The 22,132-nt window shown below is 43.0% G+C and overlaps 1 protein-coding gene across 1 annotated transcript in view; it reads right to left on the reverse strand.

Moving 5' to 3' along the window:
* Positions 1–22,132, reverse strand: part of LOC140595374 (signal-regulatory protein beta-1-like) — a 28,744-nt gene that overhangs the window by 5,260 nt on the left and 1,352 nt on the right. The window contains exons 2-5 of the mRNA XM_072736206.1: positions 8,637–8,990; positions 6,458–6,778; positions 5,534–5,872; positions 216–323 (exon numbers count right to left, since the gene is read on the reverse strand). Coding sequence (XP_072592307.1) covers positions 216–323; positions 5,534–5,872; positions 6,458–6,778; positions 8,637–8,990 — 1,122 coding nt within the window. The remainder of the gene's footprint in view (positions 1–215; positions 324–5,533; positions 5,873–6,457; positions 6,779–8,636; positions 8,991–22,132) is intronic.

The following is a 22,132-nucleotide window of genomic DNA, read 5'->3' on the forward strand; positions in this document are numbered from 1 at the left end:
GAACCTCAACCGCCAACTACACCCTCCCCCCACACTCCCTGGTATTGGGAACCTCCTGGAGGGTCCCTGAGATTTCTGAGGGCATCAAGGGAAGTGTGTCACCAGCTCTTTACTCCAGATGGGTGCTGACCCTCTGTGCCACTGTGGGCTGCCCCTCTTCCTGACGTGGATCCTACTGGGACTGACCTTGACTGCCTTCCCTGACCCAAACTTACAGTTAGGTCCTTGCTTCCTGTGGGCATAGATGGCAGAGACAGTGATGAGCAGCAGCAGCTTTGGGCTCAGGAGGAGGGCTGTCAGCAGTGGAGCAGACAGCTCTGGGTCTGGAAATGAAGGGACATAAGGCACCATATTAAGAAGCACCCTGGGGGTGGGGCACCTGGGTGGCTCAGTGTTTGAGCATCCGCCTTTGGCTCAGGGCATGATCCTAGGGTCCTGGGATCCAGTCTTGCAACAGCTTCCCTGCAGGGAGCCTGCTTCTCCCTCTGCCTATGTCTCTGCCTCTCTGTGTGTCTCTCATGAGTAAATTAATAAGATCTTGAAAAAGCAGAAGAAGGGGCACCTTGGAGTCCATTCTGTGGGGCCTCCAATTATTCCATCTGGGTCAACTGGGCCCCATCAACACTCGGATAGTCGTGAATCGCCCTTGCACTCAAGTTGAGGCAGAATTCAGAGTAAGAAGTTCCTTATCTTGCTCACCTTTCTCAGGCTACACAGGTGTCCTTCTTGAGGGAAGGAGTGGAGAGAATGGGGCTCAGTAACCTGTAAGTGTGGTTTACTAACCTAGTCCTTATATAAGGACTAGTCCTAGTCCTTATATAACCTAGTCAGGTCATATATCCTCTTTCTGAAGAGGGAATAAGCTCATAGTTGAAGGAGGGTCACCGAAAAGTGAGAAATCCCAGGCATTCCCTCATTGGTGTCTCATGGGATAACTCTGAGACCTTGTCCCTGGGCCAGGACAAGTTCAATACCAGGGTAATAAGAACAAATGTCAGCCCAGCCTTGAGTAGAGTGAGGGCAAGTGTCATATGAACAAGGTGAAGGCTGCCCTGCTTTGCTCCATGTAAGGGCTTGATGACCTCAGGTTCTCATGTGCTGAGGGAGGCCTCAAGGTGGCCTGATCTCTTGAAACCTCCTGGGGAGGGAAGGAAATGGAGTCTAATGCTTAGGAGGGCATTTAAACACGATCCAGCCCACCTGGACCCCTGTACCTACACCAGCTGCTATTTTTCTGTGGACATAGAGCTTGGGTCAGGAAGCACAACTTTATATTTGCCTTTTCACAATGACTGGTTTTTGCTTGTTCGCTTCTCCCTCTGCCTGTGTCTCTGCCTCTGTGTGTGTGTGTGTGTGTGTGTGTGATGAATAAATAAATAAAATTTTTAAGAAATAGAAAAAAGGAAGCTGCTAAGAGCACACCATATTTGCCCTTGGCGTGCTGGAGGATGGTAGGTCACAACAGGGTCCAGACCTAGTGTTCTCTCAGTAGAAAGAGCTGCATTGCCCACTTTTGCACCTGCTTCTAGCAGGCAGCCTGAAGTAGAGGACTGAAGAAGTGGAGGCTAAGTGGACACTAGCCTCTTCACTCCAGTTAAAACAACTCACAAAGAGCATCCAGATTGCCAGCTCTCTCTGAGCTCCCCGTCTTGCTGTGCTATATTGTGTTCAACATCTCCCTTTGCCAGTCCTGCCTCCTTCCCTCTCTCACACATATGGATTGGGCAGCATTTCAGAGTGAGCTTTACCCCTTCTCATAGCATCTTGGAGTTTGCTTCCCAGGACACAAGACATGTGGATCTTGTCTGGGAGGGGTCTGGAAAGCCAGCTCTAAAGTGCACATTTGGACCAGGATCTCTATCAACTGGCTGGCCAAGAGGGCCCCAGTCCTGGTAGGAGGTAGAGTAAGGTAGGTACCAGCTTGCTCTGCTATTGTCACTGCTGGAACCTCACTGTGGTGACCCCGGAGGGTGTAAGCATAGGAGGGGAGTGCCCTGGAATTCTGGAAATGAGTTGGTAATTATGAGAACTATGGGACTGGGTGGATGTTACTGGGCATCAACTCTTTGGAAAAGGACAATGAAAAGAGAAAGCTGATGAAAAAATTAAAACAAAAGAAAGCCAAGTCCGACTGATCACACATGAAAGGTTCTTGGGAAAGTCAGGACTTCTGGGCAACATTGTAGACTCTTACTTCCTACAGGCAAAGGGAAGAAAAGCTGAGGACATAATTGGGTTCAACGTAATCCTAAGAGCATCAAAGAGTGCTACAAAGAGGATTGAAGTCTACAGCTACAGGGCACCTGCTGTGCCAGAACAGGGAACGTGTTGGGGGAAATATGGGAGATTGATACGGAGATGTGGGATAAGGACTTCGGGGCCAAGGCATTCAAAGCCCTCAGGACACTTGTGTCTGCTGAGGACAAAGTAGCAGCTTGGCTACTCATCTCCAAACACAGACTCTGAACCCAAAGAAAACACAACAAAAGGGCACTAAATACTATGGAAAATTGGCTCTCAGTAGTCCTTGGAGAACAATGCCCAAACTGCAAAATCTCTGGGAGAAAAAAGGGAAAAGCCACCAAATCCAAATGCACTACTCTTTACATGTTGCCCTCTCACGCTCACTTGCTCAGGAAAGGGCAAGTGCAACAGACAAGGGTAGCTAGCCAAGGAGCCTGAGAGGTATTTAGAAATGCCACTCCCATATACAATACAGCTAAAAGTAGGAAAATATTGGAAATGTGTCCTGCAGATCAGGACACAGAGGGGGTTTCCAAGTATGCTTGACATAAGAGGGCTAGCCCAGAACCCCTAGAGTGGGAACAATTGGTACCTTAAATGGCAAGAAAGACTGTGTAGTAATTAGTTAGGGTTTTGCGTGGGTTTATCTTGGAGTACCTGAGCCGAGCCAACTTAATCACAGAGACCCTTATAAGTGAAAGAAGGAGGCAAGAGAATGGGAGCAAGATGCATGACGACCACAGCAGAGGTCAGAGTGTGTGGGGCCCTCTGCCGAAGAGTGTGGCTGCCTCTAGAAGCTGAACAGCAAGGACGCCCGCTCTCCCCCAGAGTCCCCTGAAAGAACACAGCCCTGCCATCCCATCTCTAGAAATGGACGAAATAAATTTGTGTTTAAGCCACTATTCACATGCTAATTATTATAGCAGTAATAGGAACCTAATACAGGGAGGTAGGGACATTTTAGGCCAACAAATGTGAATAAAAGGGAGAGGCTTGATTAAAATGCATAATTTGTGGGGGTCAAAGGCAAAAAAGGAGAAAGAAGTGCTGTTTCCAAATTGAGGGATGAAGAGAAGAAAGAACAATGGAGGAGGCAAACTTGGGTTCCTCACAAAGTACTAGAAAGATCAGAGGACTCAGAGCCTGTCTCCCACTCTCCGAACCAGCCAACCAACCCCAAGCCCTAGTAACATACCTGGTCATGCTATGCTGAGAGAAGGGAGCTCTTTTAAGCTAGAAGTATTGTAAAATTCCTCAGTATCATAAACATGAACAAAAAGATATGCATCCTTACACCACACCAATTGGTCCCATGATGGCAGTGGTCACTGCCTTGGGTTGCCCAGGGGAGGTGGCATCCTTGTACATCAGGGACACATAGGCATATCGTACTTGCGCCCAAAAGGCCAAGCCAGACAACCCCAATATCCATTTCGAACCTTAGCATACAGGAAACATGTCAGTTCCAGACCACTGGAAGTATAAGAAGTAACAGCCTTAGTCTGAGCCTAGTGCAAGACCAAAGACAAAAACCCAACCCAGGTAGACCAGACATGATTATGTAGAGTTCTCTCTCCCTGCTCTCCTGGTTGAGTGCAAGCCTGACCTCTGGAAATCACATGATGTCCAAGCATAGGAGGGCCCTGATAGATGGAATAGGAATGCAGGCACGATGGGTGCCCTGGACTGGAGGAGGAACACAGCTCCAGGTACCTTGGCTCCACATTCCTGACTCCACCAGCACTGAAGGAGGCCCAAGAGTGGCATTCGAACTTAGAAAGGTCTATACTCAATAACACCAGTTCCCATTTCAAAAAATGAAAAGGAGCAAAATAAACTCAAACAAGAAAAATGAGGGGAAAAGCAATGAAATTGGAAAGAGAAACAATAGAGAAAAACCACTGAAACAAAAGCGGGTTCTTTGAAAAGCTCAATAAAATGAAAAACTTCTAACAATTCTGACAACAAAAAAAGAGACAAATGACATACTTGCAGTATCAGGAATGAGACGAGGTATCACCACAGACATCAAGGATAACAAGGTAACATTACGAGCAATCAGTGGGCAGAACCTTGACAACTGAAGGGAAAAGGACCAAATTCCTCAAAAGCACAGCCTGGCACAAGCATCCAATATGAAATGAAGAATTTGAGTAGTCTTAGCTATTCAGATTCTTTTCCAAACAAAGAAAGAATTGTGGAGGCCCAGGGGTTTCACAGGAAAATTCCTCGAAGTATTTACAGATGAATTAAAACCAAGTTCGATGTGCAAAATAAAGTTATACAAGAAATGTGGAAAATATGAATACATACACCATTTGAGGTGATATTAGGGAATTATTCTTAATTTTCCAAGGTGTGTAACGGTATTGCTTTTGTAGAAAAACCAATGTCATTAATCACACGACCACACCATTATGAACTCCATTTGCAACTGGATGTGCACCCATGACTAGGTCATTACTGGATACAATGATGCAACTTCTGCATACCTCTCCTATTAAGGGAAATCATTAGGTCTCCCCAACCTACCTCTCTCTACTCTCAGGGCCAGCAAGAACATGGACACTCGATGACCCAGTGCTGACTGAGCAGTGAAGACAAGCCACAGGGCATGTTAGAAGGATCATGGGCCTTTGAGAGGGACTCCAGAGCAGACTTCTGGAAACCTGGCTCAACCTCCTGCTGATGTTACATGAGAGAGAAATAAGAAATATTCTGATCATGGAAAGGGGACTCTCTACGCCCTTGAGACAATGCCCTGCTGCTATAATGAACACATGTTTGTTGTACAAGTCTCTGGTCCTGTTTTAGGAGCTCCAGTTTCCTTTCAATCATTTTTCTCATCACCTAGTCTAAGGGCAAGAAATCTTTACCATCTGTCCGACCTTGCTCCCTGGGTCCCTTCTGTAAAATCCCAAGGTCACAAGGTTTGTTGAAGCAGGAAAGGAGATCAGAAATGAACTGGACATAAAGTAAATGTTCTGTAAGCGATCATGAATATTGATGCCCTGTTGTCCCAAATCGTGGGAGAGAGGAGGCCCATGCTGTGACTACCCATGGTCACCTAAACTTAAAACTCCAGGTCCCCAGGGCTACCTTCCAGGATTTCAGAGAGGCAGGTACAGATACTTGCATTGGTGATGATGGGAAGTTCTAGAAGGGTAGAGACCACCCTTAGGTGAGGAACAACAGGGGGACGAGGTGGCTGGCCTGGCACAGTGCCTTAATCACTGTCAGGTAAGGAGCAAGGGGGAGGGTGCTAGGAATAGGCCCACTGAGACCTCACCTTGGGTTTTATGTATTTCCTGGTCCTTCTGGTGGGCAGAGGCCACAAGGATATGGTTTTTGGTGACTGCAGGCTGCCCGTCATGCTGCACCTGGCAGGTGAACACCACATCTTCCCTGTGGGTGGATGAATTCACCAGGAGCCAGCTTGTCCAGTTAAAGGTCCCATCCTTGTTCTCTAGGAGGTTGGAGGCCACTGAGGGAGTTTCTGTTCGGGACACGTTTCCATTCTCCAACCAGGTCAGCTGTAGGCGCTGAGGGTAGAACTTCTCCACTTGGCAAGTGACATTCACCTGGTCCCCTACCATGGGGTGCTGGGAAACCTCCAAGGTGGGCGGAACTGAAACAGCACAGAGCAGAAGCTCTGACCTTATGGAACAAACAGATCACAGGGGAGGGACTGAAAACTTAGCTCCCACCACACAGCAAGGGAATCACCCAGAACTCTTCCAGGCATGCAGCAGGTCCTCAAATACTGAGGACAGTCTTCGCATATATGAAACCCCTAAGTACAGTGCCAGCACACAGTAGGAGCTCAAGGACCCATAGTTCCTATTAAGGCAAGGATGAGTGAAATCAAGACACACAGCCTCTGGCAGGCAGTTGGGATAGAGTAACTGTAGCAAAACAAATGAAATCACCAAGCACGCGGTGGCTTGGATTACAGCAGGTGCTCAATAATTGGAAGCGCTATGGTAAAGCAAATCAGACTGCCTAGCACAGTGCTTGGCAGGTGGTCGGTGTTCACCAGGCAGCTGCCATGGAAACCGGGGAGGTGACTGTACATCCAGGTGTAGGGTGACTGGGAGGGTCTGTCAGGAGTCAGACTCCAGGCAATGGAAGGCCTGGAGCAGAGTGGGGGAGCGCCAGGCTCCTAGGCTTGGGGGCCAGACCCTGGCTTGGGCTGAGGGTGAGGGGCGTCTACCTCGAAGGGTCTCAGACAAGTTGAGAGTCCCACGAAACGGAGGGCCCCCCTGCAGGGTCACGTGGGCCACCTCGCAGATGACCTGGGAGTGAACATCCTCCGGGGCCAGCACCAGCTTGGTTGTGCTAGAGATGCTGTAGGAAGCGTTGTCTTCCTCTGGGTACACAGTGGTCTGAGAGGCTGTCAGTTCATTCCCGTTTTTGAACCATCTCAGGGTGATGTTTCTGGGGGAGAAGCCATGCGACTTGCAGGTGAAGCTCACTGTCTGCTGAGGCGTGGACCTGGCCATGGGGCCGGACACCACAGGGGGAGAGGGTTTGGCTACAAGAGGAGCATCAATGAACAGTAAGCATGACGGTAGTCAACAGCACTAACCATACGTGTGACACTGTGGGGAAGCCTCAGCCCTCCTGATAGTGTGAGGAGAGCAGTGTCATCTCCTCATCACACAGAGGAGGAAGGAGTTTCCAGAGCTGAACTGAGATGGGCCCAGGGCCAAGGTGCAGTCCAAGCCCTGAGTTCACAGTGCCTTCTCTCTCTGCCAGATGACATCCAGCAATCTGGGCACAAGAAGGACATTTCTGATGGCTCTCACTCTTGGTATCCAGGGTTCCTAGCTGCCTCCCTGGAAACCTCAGAGAGCCTGTGCAGCTTCCTTACAGGGGAAGCAGGGGTGGAGCAGGACCCCATGGAAGCCAGAACCAGGCTGGCTGGCTGACCAGAGGTGTGGACATGGCACAGCGCGGCTCCCCCATTGTTTAATGGGACAGCAGGCATTTCTCTTTCCCTGGGGTTGCAGTGAGGGGCAAGTGAGGCAATGATGCAGTGGTTTGGAATTTAACACAGAAATGCAGATGAAAGGAGCAGATGAATCAGAAAGTGACCTACAATTAAGTCAACCTCATTATAACGTTGAATCCCCCTGTGAATATTCTCCTCAAACCCTAGTAAATGGAGCTGCTGGCCCCTGTGCAGAGCTTGGCTTTGGAAATTTTTCCCTATGATCTCCTTATCTGTAAAAATGAAGACAACTTTGTGAGAGAACCCCCCTGGATAGTCTCTGTCTATACCTCACCAAGGAACCAAACTATTTTCATCCAGGTACAAAGAGGTTACTCCGACCCCTTACTGCGTCCCTAGGGACTTCCTGTGGCCTCCAGGCTTCTTGTCCACAACTGAGCAAGTGTCCCACCTTCTCCAGCCCGACAGTGACACCATCCTCCTTTCCCTCTGAGTTTCTAAACTGCAAGCAACTATGGGGAAGGGTCCTTCTGGGTACCAAGACCTACTGGCGCCTCAGCAACAGAGGGAAGACGTGGGGTCCCAAGAACTGAGTCTAGAATATGAAGTCTTGCTCAAGGGACCTAAAACACCCTCCAGAAGATGCCCCCCAGTCGTTCTCAGGGGATGTGCCACTGGGAAGTTCAGTAATACTTGCACCATCAGGATAAGGCTACCTTCCCTGTCTTTGTCCAGGGGCTGTGGGGAGATTAAGTCACTATTTTGTAATTTAGAACTCGAATTGCATGAAGCTTTCTTTACACCCTCACAACAAATGCCCTAACACTGGCATCATTTCCAATGAGGGCTGTCAGAGAAAACATTGAGCCGGTGCCTCTTCTCGTTGTGAGTTTTCTGAAGCTGAAAGAAAGACATTGACCCACTTCTCTGCCAAAGGAGCATTTATTCTCACTGGAAGGGAAAGGAACTTAAGCTTCATGAGAGAGAAGCTCTTGCCTGTTTTGTTCCCTGCCGCTTCCCCAGCACCCAGAGCAGAGCCTGCACACAGCAGGTGCTCAATAAGTGCTGAGTAAAGAGAACAGTGATACATTGAGGGGAGTGCTCTCTGGAGCCAGGGTTGAGGTGAGACCTCATGACTGGGAAAGTCACTCAGACTTTCATTCCCTTATCCCTGAAACCAGAGGGCTGGTCAGGATTGGAAAAGGTAAGAGCTGTGGAGCCTTCAGCCTGGGATTCTAGATTTTCCCACTATTTTCCCACCGGGCACTTTGAGCAAATAGCATAACATCTCTAGGCCTCAACTTCTCTGATCTGTGGAAGTGGCTGAAATCAGGGGCCCCCACTACAACACCTGATGCTTAGCTGTTGCCTAGACAATGGAGGGCATTCTTATTGACTTGTCATAACCAGGGGAAGAAGGATGTCATGCCATACCCACCACTCACGGTGAGCAGGGTGCCTGGTCCAGACTTCAACTCCACATTAGGGTTTCCTTTCTGGAACTTCACACAATAGTAGGTTCCCGCATCTGCTGGGGTGATATTACTGATGCGGATGGAAAAGTCCATGTTGTTCCTCTTTGTAGAGTCTGAAACATTTGTTACTCGGGGGAAGTGGCCTCCTTTGAAATGGAAGATCAACTCCCGGCCTGGCCCTGTCCCCCTGAACCACTCAACCCTCCCAACGGGGATCAGGGAGGTCAGGGTGCAGTGCAGAGTGGCTGTCTCTCCAGCTACGACAGACACTGACTTCTCAGGCTGGATCACCTGCAGCTCTGCCTCACCTGCCACACCTGGAGGGGAAACAAAGAAGTCATTTATCCATCCTTATGTGATCCTGCACGTTTCGTCAAGGGTTGATCCACAACAGCTCATTGACTGAGTGCACCCCGTGAGTGGGACGTGACTCAGCATGTTGCATGTACATGCATGCAGCCCTCAAAATGAGCTTATAAGGTGAGACCCTATCCGAAATGAGGAAACTAAGGCACAGAGAGACACAGTGGTGTGGCACACCAGGTCTGAGTGCCTCAGCACTCTGGAAGCATCATACTTCACCAAAAGTCTCTGGGTGTCCACTTTCCAGCCTCATGAAAGTTTGTACTTTCTGATCCCTTGCATTCAGCAGGACCAGGAGACTTCCTTAGACCACTGTGTGTGAGCTGAAGGGAACATGTATTTCAGGGCTGTGCATTTAACTTCAAGAACCTCTGTGGACCAACTTTCCTCTTTCACATGCAAATCCCATGCTGAGGTCCCTTCCTTTGTCTGGATACTTGAGTGACAGTGATGGCAGAGCTTCCAATACACAAGGAACAGGTAGTTTAAATGAGAAGTAACACAGCGTTTTAAATCTCTGGGATTTTTTTCACATACTGAAATCACATTATATTAGTTTCCAAATGCCGTTGTAACAAATTATTAAACATTTAGTGCCTGAAAACTGTATAAATGTAGTATCTTAAAATTCTGGGATCAGGAATCCAAAATTAGTGTTGTTGGGCTAACACCAAGAGTCAGTCATGATGCCTTTCTTCCGGAGATCTCTTCCTTGCTTTTCCAAATTCTAGAAGCTGTCCACATTCCTTTACTCATAGTTCCCATATTCTTAACATATCAAATTCTTGCCTCTATTCCCACTTCTCCTTTTCTAACTTTGGCTTTCCTGCCTCCTTCTTACAAGGACTCTTGTGACTATGTCGGGGCCATTTTGATCATCTAAAATAATCTCACATCAAGATTCATAACCACTTCTGCAAAATCTCCTTGGCTGTGTTAGAGAATACTGTTCACAGGTTCTGGGTATTAGGATACGGACCTCTGTGCAAAGCCATGTTGACCACATGTCTCCCTGACTATTACAGAAACCAGTTAGATAGGAAACCTTTTGTATGGGCCGTCATCACACAGGCTGAGTGAGCAGGCAACTCACTAGAAGGACTATTCAAGCAGGGAACTGAAGAAGCTCTTTGTAAAATAAAACTAGAAATCAGTAACAGAAGAGGAAATCAATATTCTCAAATCTATTGAAATGAAACAACACACTCTTAATAAGCAAAAGGGTGAGGTAGGAATCACAGAGGATTTAGAGGACATCTTGAGATAAATGTAAATAGAAACACACACAAAAAAGAAAAAAGAGAAAATGGAAACACAACATGCCCAAACCTATGGTCTGAGCAGTGCCAGCCAAAATTTATCGGTGTAACGCTTAGATTTAGAGAGAGGCAAGATCACAAATCTATTAACAACTATCATTGTAAGACATTAGAAAAAGAAGTGAAAAATAAACCCAAAGCCAGCACAATGAAGGAAGTAAAGACTAGAGATTTAAAAACTGTGCATAGAAAAACAAGAGGGAAAATCAACAAACTCGAGTACCTTTTCAGAATGACCAACAGAGTTGACAAATTTGAACTAGATTGACTACAAAGAAAAGAGAAATGATTTCACTACCTAAAGTCAGAAATAAGAGGAATATATTACTAACCATTGTATAGAAATAAAGGGGATGCTAAAAGAATATCTCAAACATTGTAAACCAATTAACCAGATATCCTAGATTAAATGGACAAATTTCGAGACACCCTCAACTTACTATGACTGAATCATGAACACATAGAACTTCTGAATAGGATATCACTAGTAAAGGGACTGAATTGATAATCAAAAATCTCCCAACAAAGAAAAGCCCAGGACCATATAGCTCATGAGAGACGCTTTCCAAAAATTAAAAAACAAACAAACACAAAACTAACACTAATCCTCTTCAAACTATTCCAAAAAATTTAAGAGGAAAAAAATCTCCTAAGTCATTTCTAGTTTCTGAGACTCATCCTAGGGCAGCATTATGCTGATAGCAAAGCCAACAAAGGAGCTACAAGACAACTGCACACCAATATCTTGTCTGAATATTGATGGAACAATGTTCAACAAAGCATCAGCAACACCAGCTCAACACCATATTAAAAGAATGATACAAAATGACCAAGTGAAATTCCTCGTGGAATACAGGGATGATTCACACATGAAAATCAGATAGTGTAATAGACCAAATTTCAGAATTAAGAATATATGAACATGATATCTCATTTGATGCAGAAAAATCAGTCAACAAAATTAAAGATTTTTCATGATAAAAACAAGGAAACTAGCAATAGATGGAAACTTACATAAAACGATAAAGTAATACATGCAAACCATAGCTGACATCGTTCTTCATGGGGAAAGTCTGAAAGGTTTTCTCTAAGAACATGGAACATGGCAAAGATGCCTACTTTCACCACTTGTATCAACACAATACTGGAGGTTCCAGAAATGCAATTAGGCAAGAAAAATAAGTAAATAGCACTTAAACTGTAGAGGAATAAGTAAAACTATGTCTTTTGTACATGACCTGATTTCATGAGTAGAATCCTAAAGATTCCTCACATAAACATAAACTGTTAGACTTAATAATTGATTCAGCTCATTTGTGTTATACAAAATCAATAGTCACGAACCAGGAGCCTTCTATATGCTAGTGATGAGCAACTCAAAAAGGTAATTCAGCAAACAATTCCACTTATACTAACATCAAAAAATACAAAATACTTAGAAGTAAATTTTTGCATGGACACAAAACACTTAAAAATGCAAAACATTGCTGAAAGAAATGAAAGAAGCCATAAGTAAATAGAAAAACATCCTGCATTGGTGGATTGGAAGACTTCATCAGGATTACCGAAAGCAATCTTGAGATTCAAACACTATCACTATCAAAATCGCCATGACATTTTTTTTTTTTTTGGCAGAACAGAAAATCCCCCTTCTAAAATTCATCTCAAGGGACGCCAAATCACCAAACAATCCTGGAAAAGAACATAGTTGGGGAACTCACACTTCTTTATTTGAAAATCTATTACAAGCTGTAATCATCATGGTACTGTGATACTGAGAATAGAATACAGATATACAACAATGGAATATAATAGAGACCCTAACAAACCCTCACATATAAGGTCCAATGATTTTCAACAAGAGTGCCAAGACTATTCAATAGAGGAAGGAACAGCCTTTTCAACATAAGGTACTAGGAAAACAAGATATCTAAATGTGAAGAATAAAGTTGAACGCATACCTTGCTCTACATAGAAAAATGACCTCAAATTGGTTGAAGGGGCTTAAGTGTAATAGCTAAAACCATAAACATCTGAGGAAAAACTATAGGCAAAACTCATGATATTGGATTGGACAGTGATTTCTAGGGCATGACCCCAAAAGCACACGTAAGAAAATAAAAAATATATGAATTGGACTTTACCAAAATTAAAAGCTTTTGTACAGCAGAGGACAATATCAAAAGTGACAAAACAACTCACAGAATAGGAGAAAGTTAACTCAATGGTGCAAAGCATATTTCTCACAATGGATTAATAACTAGCATTATAAAGAACTCCTATAACTGAACAACCAAATAACAAAATGCCCAGTTAAAAAATGAAGCAAAGACTAGAATAGACATTTCTCCAAGAAGGTATTCAAATGGTGAGAAAGCACCATTTGACAAGATGCTGAACATCACCAGTCATTGGAAAAATGAAAATCAAAACCACAGTGAGATATCTCTTCATTCCTTAGAATGGCTGGCTTTTATCAAAAACAAAACAATACAATACAATAAGAAATCAGAAAATAAAGGTTGACTAAGTTGTGGGGAAATTGAAACTCTTGTACATCATTGGTAGGAATATAAAATGGTGCAGCCACAGTAGAAACAATGGTGTTCTTCAAATTTAAAATATATAATTTACCATATGACCAAACAATTCAACTCTTAGGTAAATATCCACTAAATTATAAGTATGTAGTCAGGACATCAATGTTCACACCAGCATTATTCTCAATAATTGAAGGTTAGTAGAAAAAATTCATTTCCATCAAGTGATGAAGGATAAACAAAATGTTAATGTAGATATATTCAATGGAATATCACTCAGCCTTAATAAACAATGACATTCGGATATACTCTATGAGTAAACCTAAAAAATACTATTGTAAGTGATAAGCCATAAACAAAAGGACAGATATATGATTCCAGTGACATGAAGTATTGAGAAAAGACAAATTCATACGTACAAAAAAGTAGGACAGAGTTTACCAATAGTTGTAGCCGAAGAAGGAATGAGGAATTCTTGTCCAATGGATGGGGAGTGTCTGCTAGGGATGTTGAAAGAGTTCCTGAAATGTACAGTGGTGCTGCTTTCACAATATTGTGAATGCACTTAAGCCACTGAGTTGAATCCTTAAGAATGGCTGAAACAGTAGATTTTATGTTACATGTCTTTTAGCACAGTAAGAATTGTATGCTCACAGAAGATAATCACCCCATGTAAAGCTTTGTATTGGAAATAAATGGTTGGTGGGAAAAGAGAAAAGATATTGTTCCAAAGGCAGGGAGATTTGAGAAACCCGCCCTTCAAGGGGGCGGTAGAACCATGGGAGCCACAAAGCAGGGGAAACAGGAGGCTTCAAACTCATGTTCTGAAAAGAATTATGGGAGACTGGCTATATCTGGACAATGAACTATGTGTTGAAGGGACATGAGTCCACCTCAGGGGTCCTTTAATTGCAGCTGCAAGACTTTGCAGGTGGATTTCCGGTCTCAGTGACCAGCCAGTCTCTGGAGACATCAAGAAATACAAAATCACTCCTTCTTCCTTGAAGTGTCCTAAAAACCAGGCAGAGACATACATCAGAGGAGCAGCTGCTGTGTGCTGTGGCACCACACATACACCCAGGGTTCTTTTCTATTTCTTAGTTACTCCTCAGCGAGAACATTGTCATTCACCCTTGCAGAGTGCGAACTGGTAAAAACCATGCACTTAGCAGTTTGCAAGCAAACATGTCTCCTCAGGAGGGCACATGCTGTTACAGGCAGGTTGCAGGCGTGGCAAGAATATCAGGTGGTGTGGTTTGTAAGTCTAGAGAAGAAGATGGGGATCTGGAAACTGAACTGCTAAGATAAAAAGGGGAAGAAATAGGAATGTGTGTTGGATGGTAAAATGGAGAGAATATTGGAGGACAAAGGGAAGAAGATTGCGAGGGTCAAGAGGACCCAGTGAAAGGTGAAAATCTGTCATTTTGTATCTTTAAAGTTCACATTTCTACCTCTAGCCCAGGCCTTGCTCCTGACTCCAGATTTGTGTGCCCAACCAGCCTCTTGACATTTTCCTTAGATAGAAATCAACCTATCACAGTTAATATTTCCCAAACTGAACTCCTCAATTGCCTCCACATTCTTGCACATTTCCCAGACGCTCAAGTCCCAAGGCCTTGGAACCTTTCTTTCCCACCCCAAATCCTACATATCAGGAAATCCTGACCTCTCCTTCTGCATGGACCCACAATCTGACCTCTTTCCCCTTTCTCTTGGCTGCTAGCTTGCTCAAGACTTTTCCTCGTTTGCATGAACACAATGAGCTCTTGAATGCTCTAGTTGCTTCTGTCTATGCCCCAAGGTGGTCATTCTACATCAAATACTAGAATAATTTAAAACTCATATGGGATCCTGTCACTTATTCTTCCAAACCTTGTAATGGCAACCATTTCGGTCAGAGTCAATGCCCAAGTCCTGAACAGAGCCAGAGGATTCTACTCTCATGCTGTTCCCATACTGTTCAGCAAGGCTCTTCCCCAGAAAATCATGGCTCACCTTCTTATAATCGATGCTCATATCTCCCTTCTCACGATGGCCACTCAGGCACCTGTGTAAATACATCCCACCATGAAGATTCATTCTCTCATTGTCTTATCCAGATGTTCTGTCATGTTTTTTTCCCTTAATACTCAAAAGTTGCTGAATGCAACGTTATTTCTGATTTGTTATGTCTATTGTTTCCTGTCCTTTCCTCCATTATGACATACATTCCATGAGTGCTACTACTTTGTCTCTTCTATTCACCAGTGTGCCCTATGTTCATGTAATACTCCTTGTTGCTTAGTATGTGTATAGTAAACATTTGTGCAATGTGTGAATAGTGTAATGTGACCATGTTCTGAGACCCTGAGGTCTATCTTCATTGGAGAATTTCTCAGGAATTTACATCAGAATCTGAGTTTCCCACATGCATGGCTTGGGAGAAACAACTATTTGCATATACCCAGGAAACAGAAGAGTCTGAGAGAAGCAAACCACAAATGCTTTTCTCCACACTCCACCCTTCCTACACTGTTTGGCAGATCTACAGGAATCTCATGGGATGGCAGTGGGGCTGTAGGGTTTGAGAAGATCCTTGCCTAGGCCCATGAGATTTAGCATCAGATTTCCTAAAATCACTCATACCCCTCCCATGTACCATTGAGGGATTTGGACCTTTTCCTGCCTCCTCCTCTTATCTTTAAGGTAGAAGTGACAAGAATGTCTAGCTTGGATACTAAGATAACATGACATAAGAGATGTAGGTATTTCTAGCTGTGTGTGGTACATGGTGAGTATTCAAGAAATTGGACACTTATTCCTCATGAGATTCCCTGACATGGAGGCATCACCCAACATCAGATAATTGGGATTGGGATGAAGATAAGATTTAATTAGAGATGCAGATCATACAGGCAGTAATCTCCACAATGTTTTATCCTTCTTTCCCCTCTTCCCACCCAGATCCTACATGAAGGGGATCTCCAGAGTAGTAATGCACAAAGTTCTAGTCATTTTGTCAAGAGAGAAACTTGCTTTACTTAAGAACTTAGTGGAGGGTGAGCAATAGGTTTAGAGAATTCAAAAGAGAGTGAGTAGCTGAGAGACAAGGATCCAAATATCTGTTCAGTGTTCATTTTATGGAGACTGGACATGTTACGAAAAAGCAAAAGCAAAATGTTTTCCAAAAATCCCATGTGTGGACCTCTACAGAAGTAGGATGACAGAAGGAGAGGGGACCCTAATTTTGTTGGTTCCTGGAATTCATCTACATAGTTATCAAATCAATCTGAACACATGTGAAATCAACTGGAGATCTCAGAACTGAATTGCTGCAATTCTACAAATAGAATAGTGACTGCTTTTTGCAAGGTAGGAGGTGCAGAGGTGTGAGTACAGGGCGATATATCAGAAGATAAACCACAGAGGGAGGAAGCATCTGTAAGGCAGGCACCAGAACGAGATATAGCAGTGGAGTAAAAATTTGGAACTTTTAAAAGTCTGTTACAGTGGGAGACATTCCTGTCTGAAAGGCTCAAGTGGCCAAGTGGGGCTGAACCCCAGGTGGGACTGGGACGTCAGGATCCCCAGGATCACAGCAATAACAGGGAAGGCAGCAGAGTTCCCAGGCATTGGAGTGGGGAAGCCTGTTGCATCAGCATGCTCAGAGTGGGCTTTTCAGCTAGGTGTTGCCATAAACCATGAACGGTGGCATGGTCGGTGACCACTCTCTAAGCAGGGGCCCAGGAAACTGAAAAACCCCAGGAGACCTCGTTCCCTCTCCAGGAGGAACCACGTGGGTGCATGCCAGAGCAGCTCCTAAAATTTAGAGACTCCAAACAGTGTTGTGTCCTGAGATAAAAACACTCGGTAACAGGCTGGGTGAACACAGAGTGTTCTCTCTCTTTCTTTTGTTTCTATAGTCCTTCGATTTGTTTTGTTTGTATTTTTCTGGTGTGGTTGCTATTTTTTTATTTTCTCTCTCTTTCTTCTATTCTTTCTGGATGATTTGTTCATTCCAATAGAGAGGCAGTACGGACTGCTAGGGATTAAAGCAACATGGATATAAGTAGGATGTCAGCACTAGAATTCAGAACAATGAGTATAAAGATATAAGCTTGGCTAGAAAAGAAATGTTCTCTGCTAGAGAATGTCTTACTGGAGAGATAAAAGAACTAAAATATAATTAGGCTGAAATAAAAAAAGCTATCACTGAGATGTGGTCAAAAATGGAGGCTCTTAGTGTTAGGATAAATGAAGCAAAAGAAAATTAGTAATATAGAAGGCAAAAGGCAACTGTGAAAGAGAGAAAAAGGCAGTGTGAAAAAGTGAAAAGCTATGGAATCACAAAGGGTGATCAGTGATAGCATAAAGCAAAATAATACTAGAATACTAGGGCTGCAGCGGTGGAGGAGAGAGACACAACAGAGACAGATATGGAGAGAGAGATGCAGATTTAATTGAACAAATCATAGTTGAGAACTTACCTAATCTGGAGAAGGAAACAGGCATACAAGTCTAGGAGGCACAGGGAACTCCTTTTCTAAATCAATAAAAATATGTCAACACCTCAACATATAATAGTGAAACTTGCAAATCTCAGAGACCAAGAGAAAACCCTGAAAGCAGCTCAGAACAAGAAGTCTGGAGCCTACAAGGGTAGAAACATAAGGCTAGCTGCAGAGCTGTCCATAGAGAACTGGCAGGACAGAAAGACAGGCATGATATATTCAAGATGCTCAATGAGAAAAATATGCAGCCAGGAATACTTTACCCAGCAAGGCTGTCAATCAAAATAGAAGGAGTGATAAAGAAATTCTAGGACAAACAGAAACTAAAGGAACTTGTGAACACTAAACCAGTACTGCAAGAACTATTAAATAGGAGCCTTGGAGCAAAGAGAGAGCCCAAAAGTAACATAGACTAGAAAGGAACATAGACAATCTATAAAAACAGGGACTTTACAGGTAATACAATGGAATTCAATTCCTATCTTTCAATGATTACTGTGAATGTAAATGGGCTAAAAACCCCAATCAAAAGGCACAGGGTGTCATATTGGATGAAAAGCAAGACCCATTGATATTGTGTCTGCAAGAGACTCATTTTAGACCCAAGGACACCTCCAGATTGAAATTGACAGGGTGGAGGACCATTTATCATGCTAATGCACATCAATAGAAAGATAGGGTGCCAATCCTTATACCAGAGAAGCTAGATTTTAAAACAAAGAGTGTAATAAGAGATGATGCAGGACACTATATGACAATTAAACGGTCTGCCCAACAAGAAGATTGTAATATTATGCCTCTATGTGGGAGCAGCTAATTATATAAACCAGTTAATAACAAAATTAAGGAAACACATCGATGATAATATAATAATACTAGGGAACTTTAACACCACACTCATTGCAGTAGACAAATCATCTAAGCAGAAGGTCAACAAGAAAACAAGGGCTTTGAATGACAGACCAGGTGGACTTTACAGATGTATTCAGAGCATTTCCTCCTAAATCAACAGAATGCACATTTTTCTCGAGTACACATGGAACATTCTCCAGAAATCATCACATAATGAGTCACAATCACGTCTCAACTGGTACCAAAAGATTGGGATCATCCTATGCATATTTTCAGACCACAATGCTTTAAAACTTGAATTAAATCACAAGAGAAAATTTGGAAGGAACACAAATACATGGAGGTTAAAGGGCCTCCTACTAAAGAATGAATGGGTCCACAAGGAAATTACAGAATAATTTTTTTTTATTCAAGGAAACAAATGAAAATGAAAACACAAGAGTTCAGAATCATTGGGATGCAGCAAAGATGGTCTTAAGTGGGTGTATATAGTATTACAGACCTTTCTGAAGAAACATTGAAGTCTCAAATACAGGGGCAGCCCAGGTGGCCCAGCAGTTTAGTGCTGCCTTCAGCCCGGGGCCTGATCCTGAACACCTGGGATCGAGTCCCACGTCATGCTCCCTGCATGGAGCCTGCTTCTCCTTCTGCCTGTGTCTCTGCCTCTCTCTCTCTCTCTCTCTCTCTCGCTCTCGCTCTCTGTGTCTCTCAAAAATAAATAAACAAAATCATGAAAAAGAAAGTCTCAAATACACAACACAACCTTACATCTAAAGGAGCCAGAAAAAGAACAGCAAAGAAAACCTAAGCCCAGCAGGAGAAGAGAATTAATAAAGATTAGAGCAGAACTCAATGAAATAGAAACCAAAAGAACAGAACAGATCAATGAAACTAGGACATGATTTCATGAAAGAATTCATAGGATTGATAAACTCCTGGCCAAACTTACCAAAAAGAAACGAGAAAGCAACCAGATATCGAAAATCATATGAAAGGGGAGAGATCACAGCCCACACTAAAGAGATACAAACAATTATAAGAATATATTATGAGCAATTTTATGCCAGCAAATCAGGCAATCTGGAAGAAATGGACGCATTCCTAGAAACATGTAAACTATCAAAACTGAAACAGGAAGAAATAGAAAAATTGAACAGACTCATAACCAGGAAAGAAATTATAGCAGTTATTAAAAATCTCCCAAACAATCAAGAGTTCAAGACCCGATGGCCTCCCAGCAGAATTCTACAAAATATTTAGAGAAGATTTAATAGCTATTCTCCTGAAACCGTTTAAAAAAATAGAAATGGAAGGAAAACCTCCAAACTCGTTCTATGAGGCCAGCATTACCTTGATTCCAAACCAGACAAAGACCCCAACCAAAAAGGAGAATTACAGACCAGTAATCCCTGATGAACAGGGATGCCAAACTTCTCACCAAGATACTAATAGGATCCAACAGTACATTAAAAGGATTATTCATCCTGACCAAGTGGGATTTATTCCAGAGCTGCTAGGGTGGTTCAACATCTGCAAGTCAATCAATGTGACTCACCATATTAACAAAAGAAAGGACAAGAACTGGAGCACCTGGGTGGCTCAGTTGGTTTAGTGTCTGTCTTAAGCTTAGGTCATAACCTTGGGGTCCTGAGATGGAGACTATGTCAGGCTCCCTGCTCAGCGGGGAGCCTGCTTCTCCCTCTCTCTCTGCCACTCCCTCTGCTTCTTCTCTCTTCCTCAAATAAATAAATGAAGTTTTTTGGAAAAAGAAAGGACAAGAACCATATGATCCTCTCAATAGATGCAGAAAAAGCATTTGACAAAATACCGTATCCTTTCCTGATTAAAACTGTCTGCAGTGTAGGGATTGAGGGGACATACCTCAATTTTGTGAAAGCCATACGTGAAAAGCCCACTCCTGTATCACCCTCAATGGGGGAAAAAGTGAGAACTCTTCCCAGAAGGACAGGAACACCACAGGAATGTCCACTTCCACCACTGATGTCCCACATAGTATTGGAAGTCCTGCCTCAGCATTCAGACAACAAAAAGAAATATGAGGCATCCAAATCGGTAAAGAATCTAATTTCACTCTTGGCAGATGCCATGATACTCTATGTGGAGAACCCAAAAGACTTCACCCAAAAGCTGCTGGAACTCATGTAGGAATTCAGCAAGCAGCAGGAAATAAAATCAAGGCACACAAGTCAGTTGCATTTCTGTACATAACAATGAGACAGAAGAAAGAAAAATTCAGGAGTTGATCCCACTTACAGTTGCAACAAAAGCTATAAGATACCTAGGAATAAACCTAACCAAAGAGGTAAAGGATCTGTACTCTGAAAACTATAGAACACTTATAAAAGAAATTGAGGAAGACACAAAAAATTGGAAAAATTTCCTGTGCTCACGGATGGGAAGAACCAATATTGTTAAAATATCTGCTACCCAAAGCAATCTACATATTCAATGCAATCCTTATCAAAATATCATCAGAATTTTTCACAGAGCTGGAACAAATAGTGCTAAAATTTGTATGGAATTAGAAAAGACCCTGAAAAGCCAAAGGAATGTTGAAAAAAGAAAACCAAAGCTGGTGGTATCACAATTTTGAACTTCAAGCTGTATTACAAAGTTGTGATCAGTAAGACAGTATGGTACTGGCAGAAAAATAGACACATACATGAATAGAACTGAAGAGAGATCCCACAAGTGGACCCTCAACTCTATGGTCAACTAATCTTTGATATTTGAATCTTTTAACTATTGACAGAAAAGAATATCCAATGGAAAAAATTCTTTTCAGCAAATTGTGTTAGAAAATTGGACAGCCACATACTGAAGAATTAAACTAGACCATTTTCTTACACATACAGAAGAAGAAAAAACTCAAAATGGATGAAAGACCTAATGTGGGCAGGAATCCATCCAAATCCTAGAGGAGAATACAGGCAGCAATCTCTTTGACCTTGGTTGCAGCAGTTTCTTGCTAGACACACCTCCAAAGGCAAGGGAAACAAAAGCAAAAATGAACTACTGGGACTTCCTCAAGATAAAAAGCTTATGCACAGCAAACGAAACACTTAATAAAAATCAAAGACAGCTTACAGAATGGGAGAAGATATTTTTAAATGCCTTATCAGATAAAGGTGTAGTATCCAAAATCTATAAAGAACTTATCAAACTCAACAGCCAAAAAACAAATAATCCAGTCAAGAAATGGGCAGAAGACATGAACAGACATTTCTCCAAAGAAGACAAACAAATGGCCAACAGACATATGAAAAAATGCTCAGCAGTACTCCACATCAAGGAAGTGCAAATCAAAACCACAATGACGTACCACCTCATGGCAGTCAGAATGGCTAAAATTAACAAGTCAAGAAATGAAAGGTGTTGGCAGGGATGCAGAGAAAGGGGAACCCTCTTATACTGTTAGTGAGAATGCAAGCTGGTGCAGCCACTCTGGGAAACAGTATGGAGGTTCTTCAAGAAGTTGAAAATAGAGCAACCCTACAACCCAGCAATTACACTATTAGGTATTTATCCAAAGGATACAGACATAGTGATTTGAAGGGGCACCTGTCCCCCAAAGTTCATAGCACAATGTCCACAATAGTCAAACTATGGAAAGAGCCCAGATGTCCATGGACGGATGAATGGATAAGGAAGATATGGGGTATATATACAGTGGAATATTACTCAGCCATCAAAGAACTGAAATCTTGCCATTTGCAATGATGTGGGTTGAACAAGAAGGTATTATGTTAAGTGAAATTAGTCAATCAGAGAAAGACAATTATCATATGACCTAACTCATATGTGGAATTTAAGTAACAACAGAGGATCATAGGGGAAGGGAAGGAAAAATAATATAAGACAAAATCAGAGGGAG

The sequence above is a fragment of the Vulpes vulpes genome, chromosome 14 (assembly GCF_048418805.1).
Source record: "Vulpes vulpes isolate BD-2025 chromosome 14, VulVul3, whole genome shotgun sequence".
Lineage (NCBI taxonomy): Eukaryota > Metazoa > Chordata > Mammalia > Carnivora > Canidae > Vulpes > Vulpes vulpes.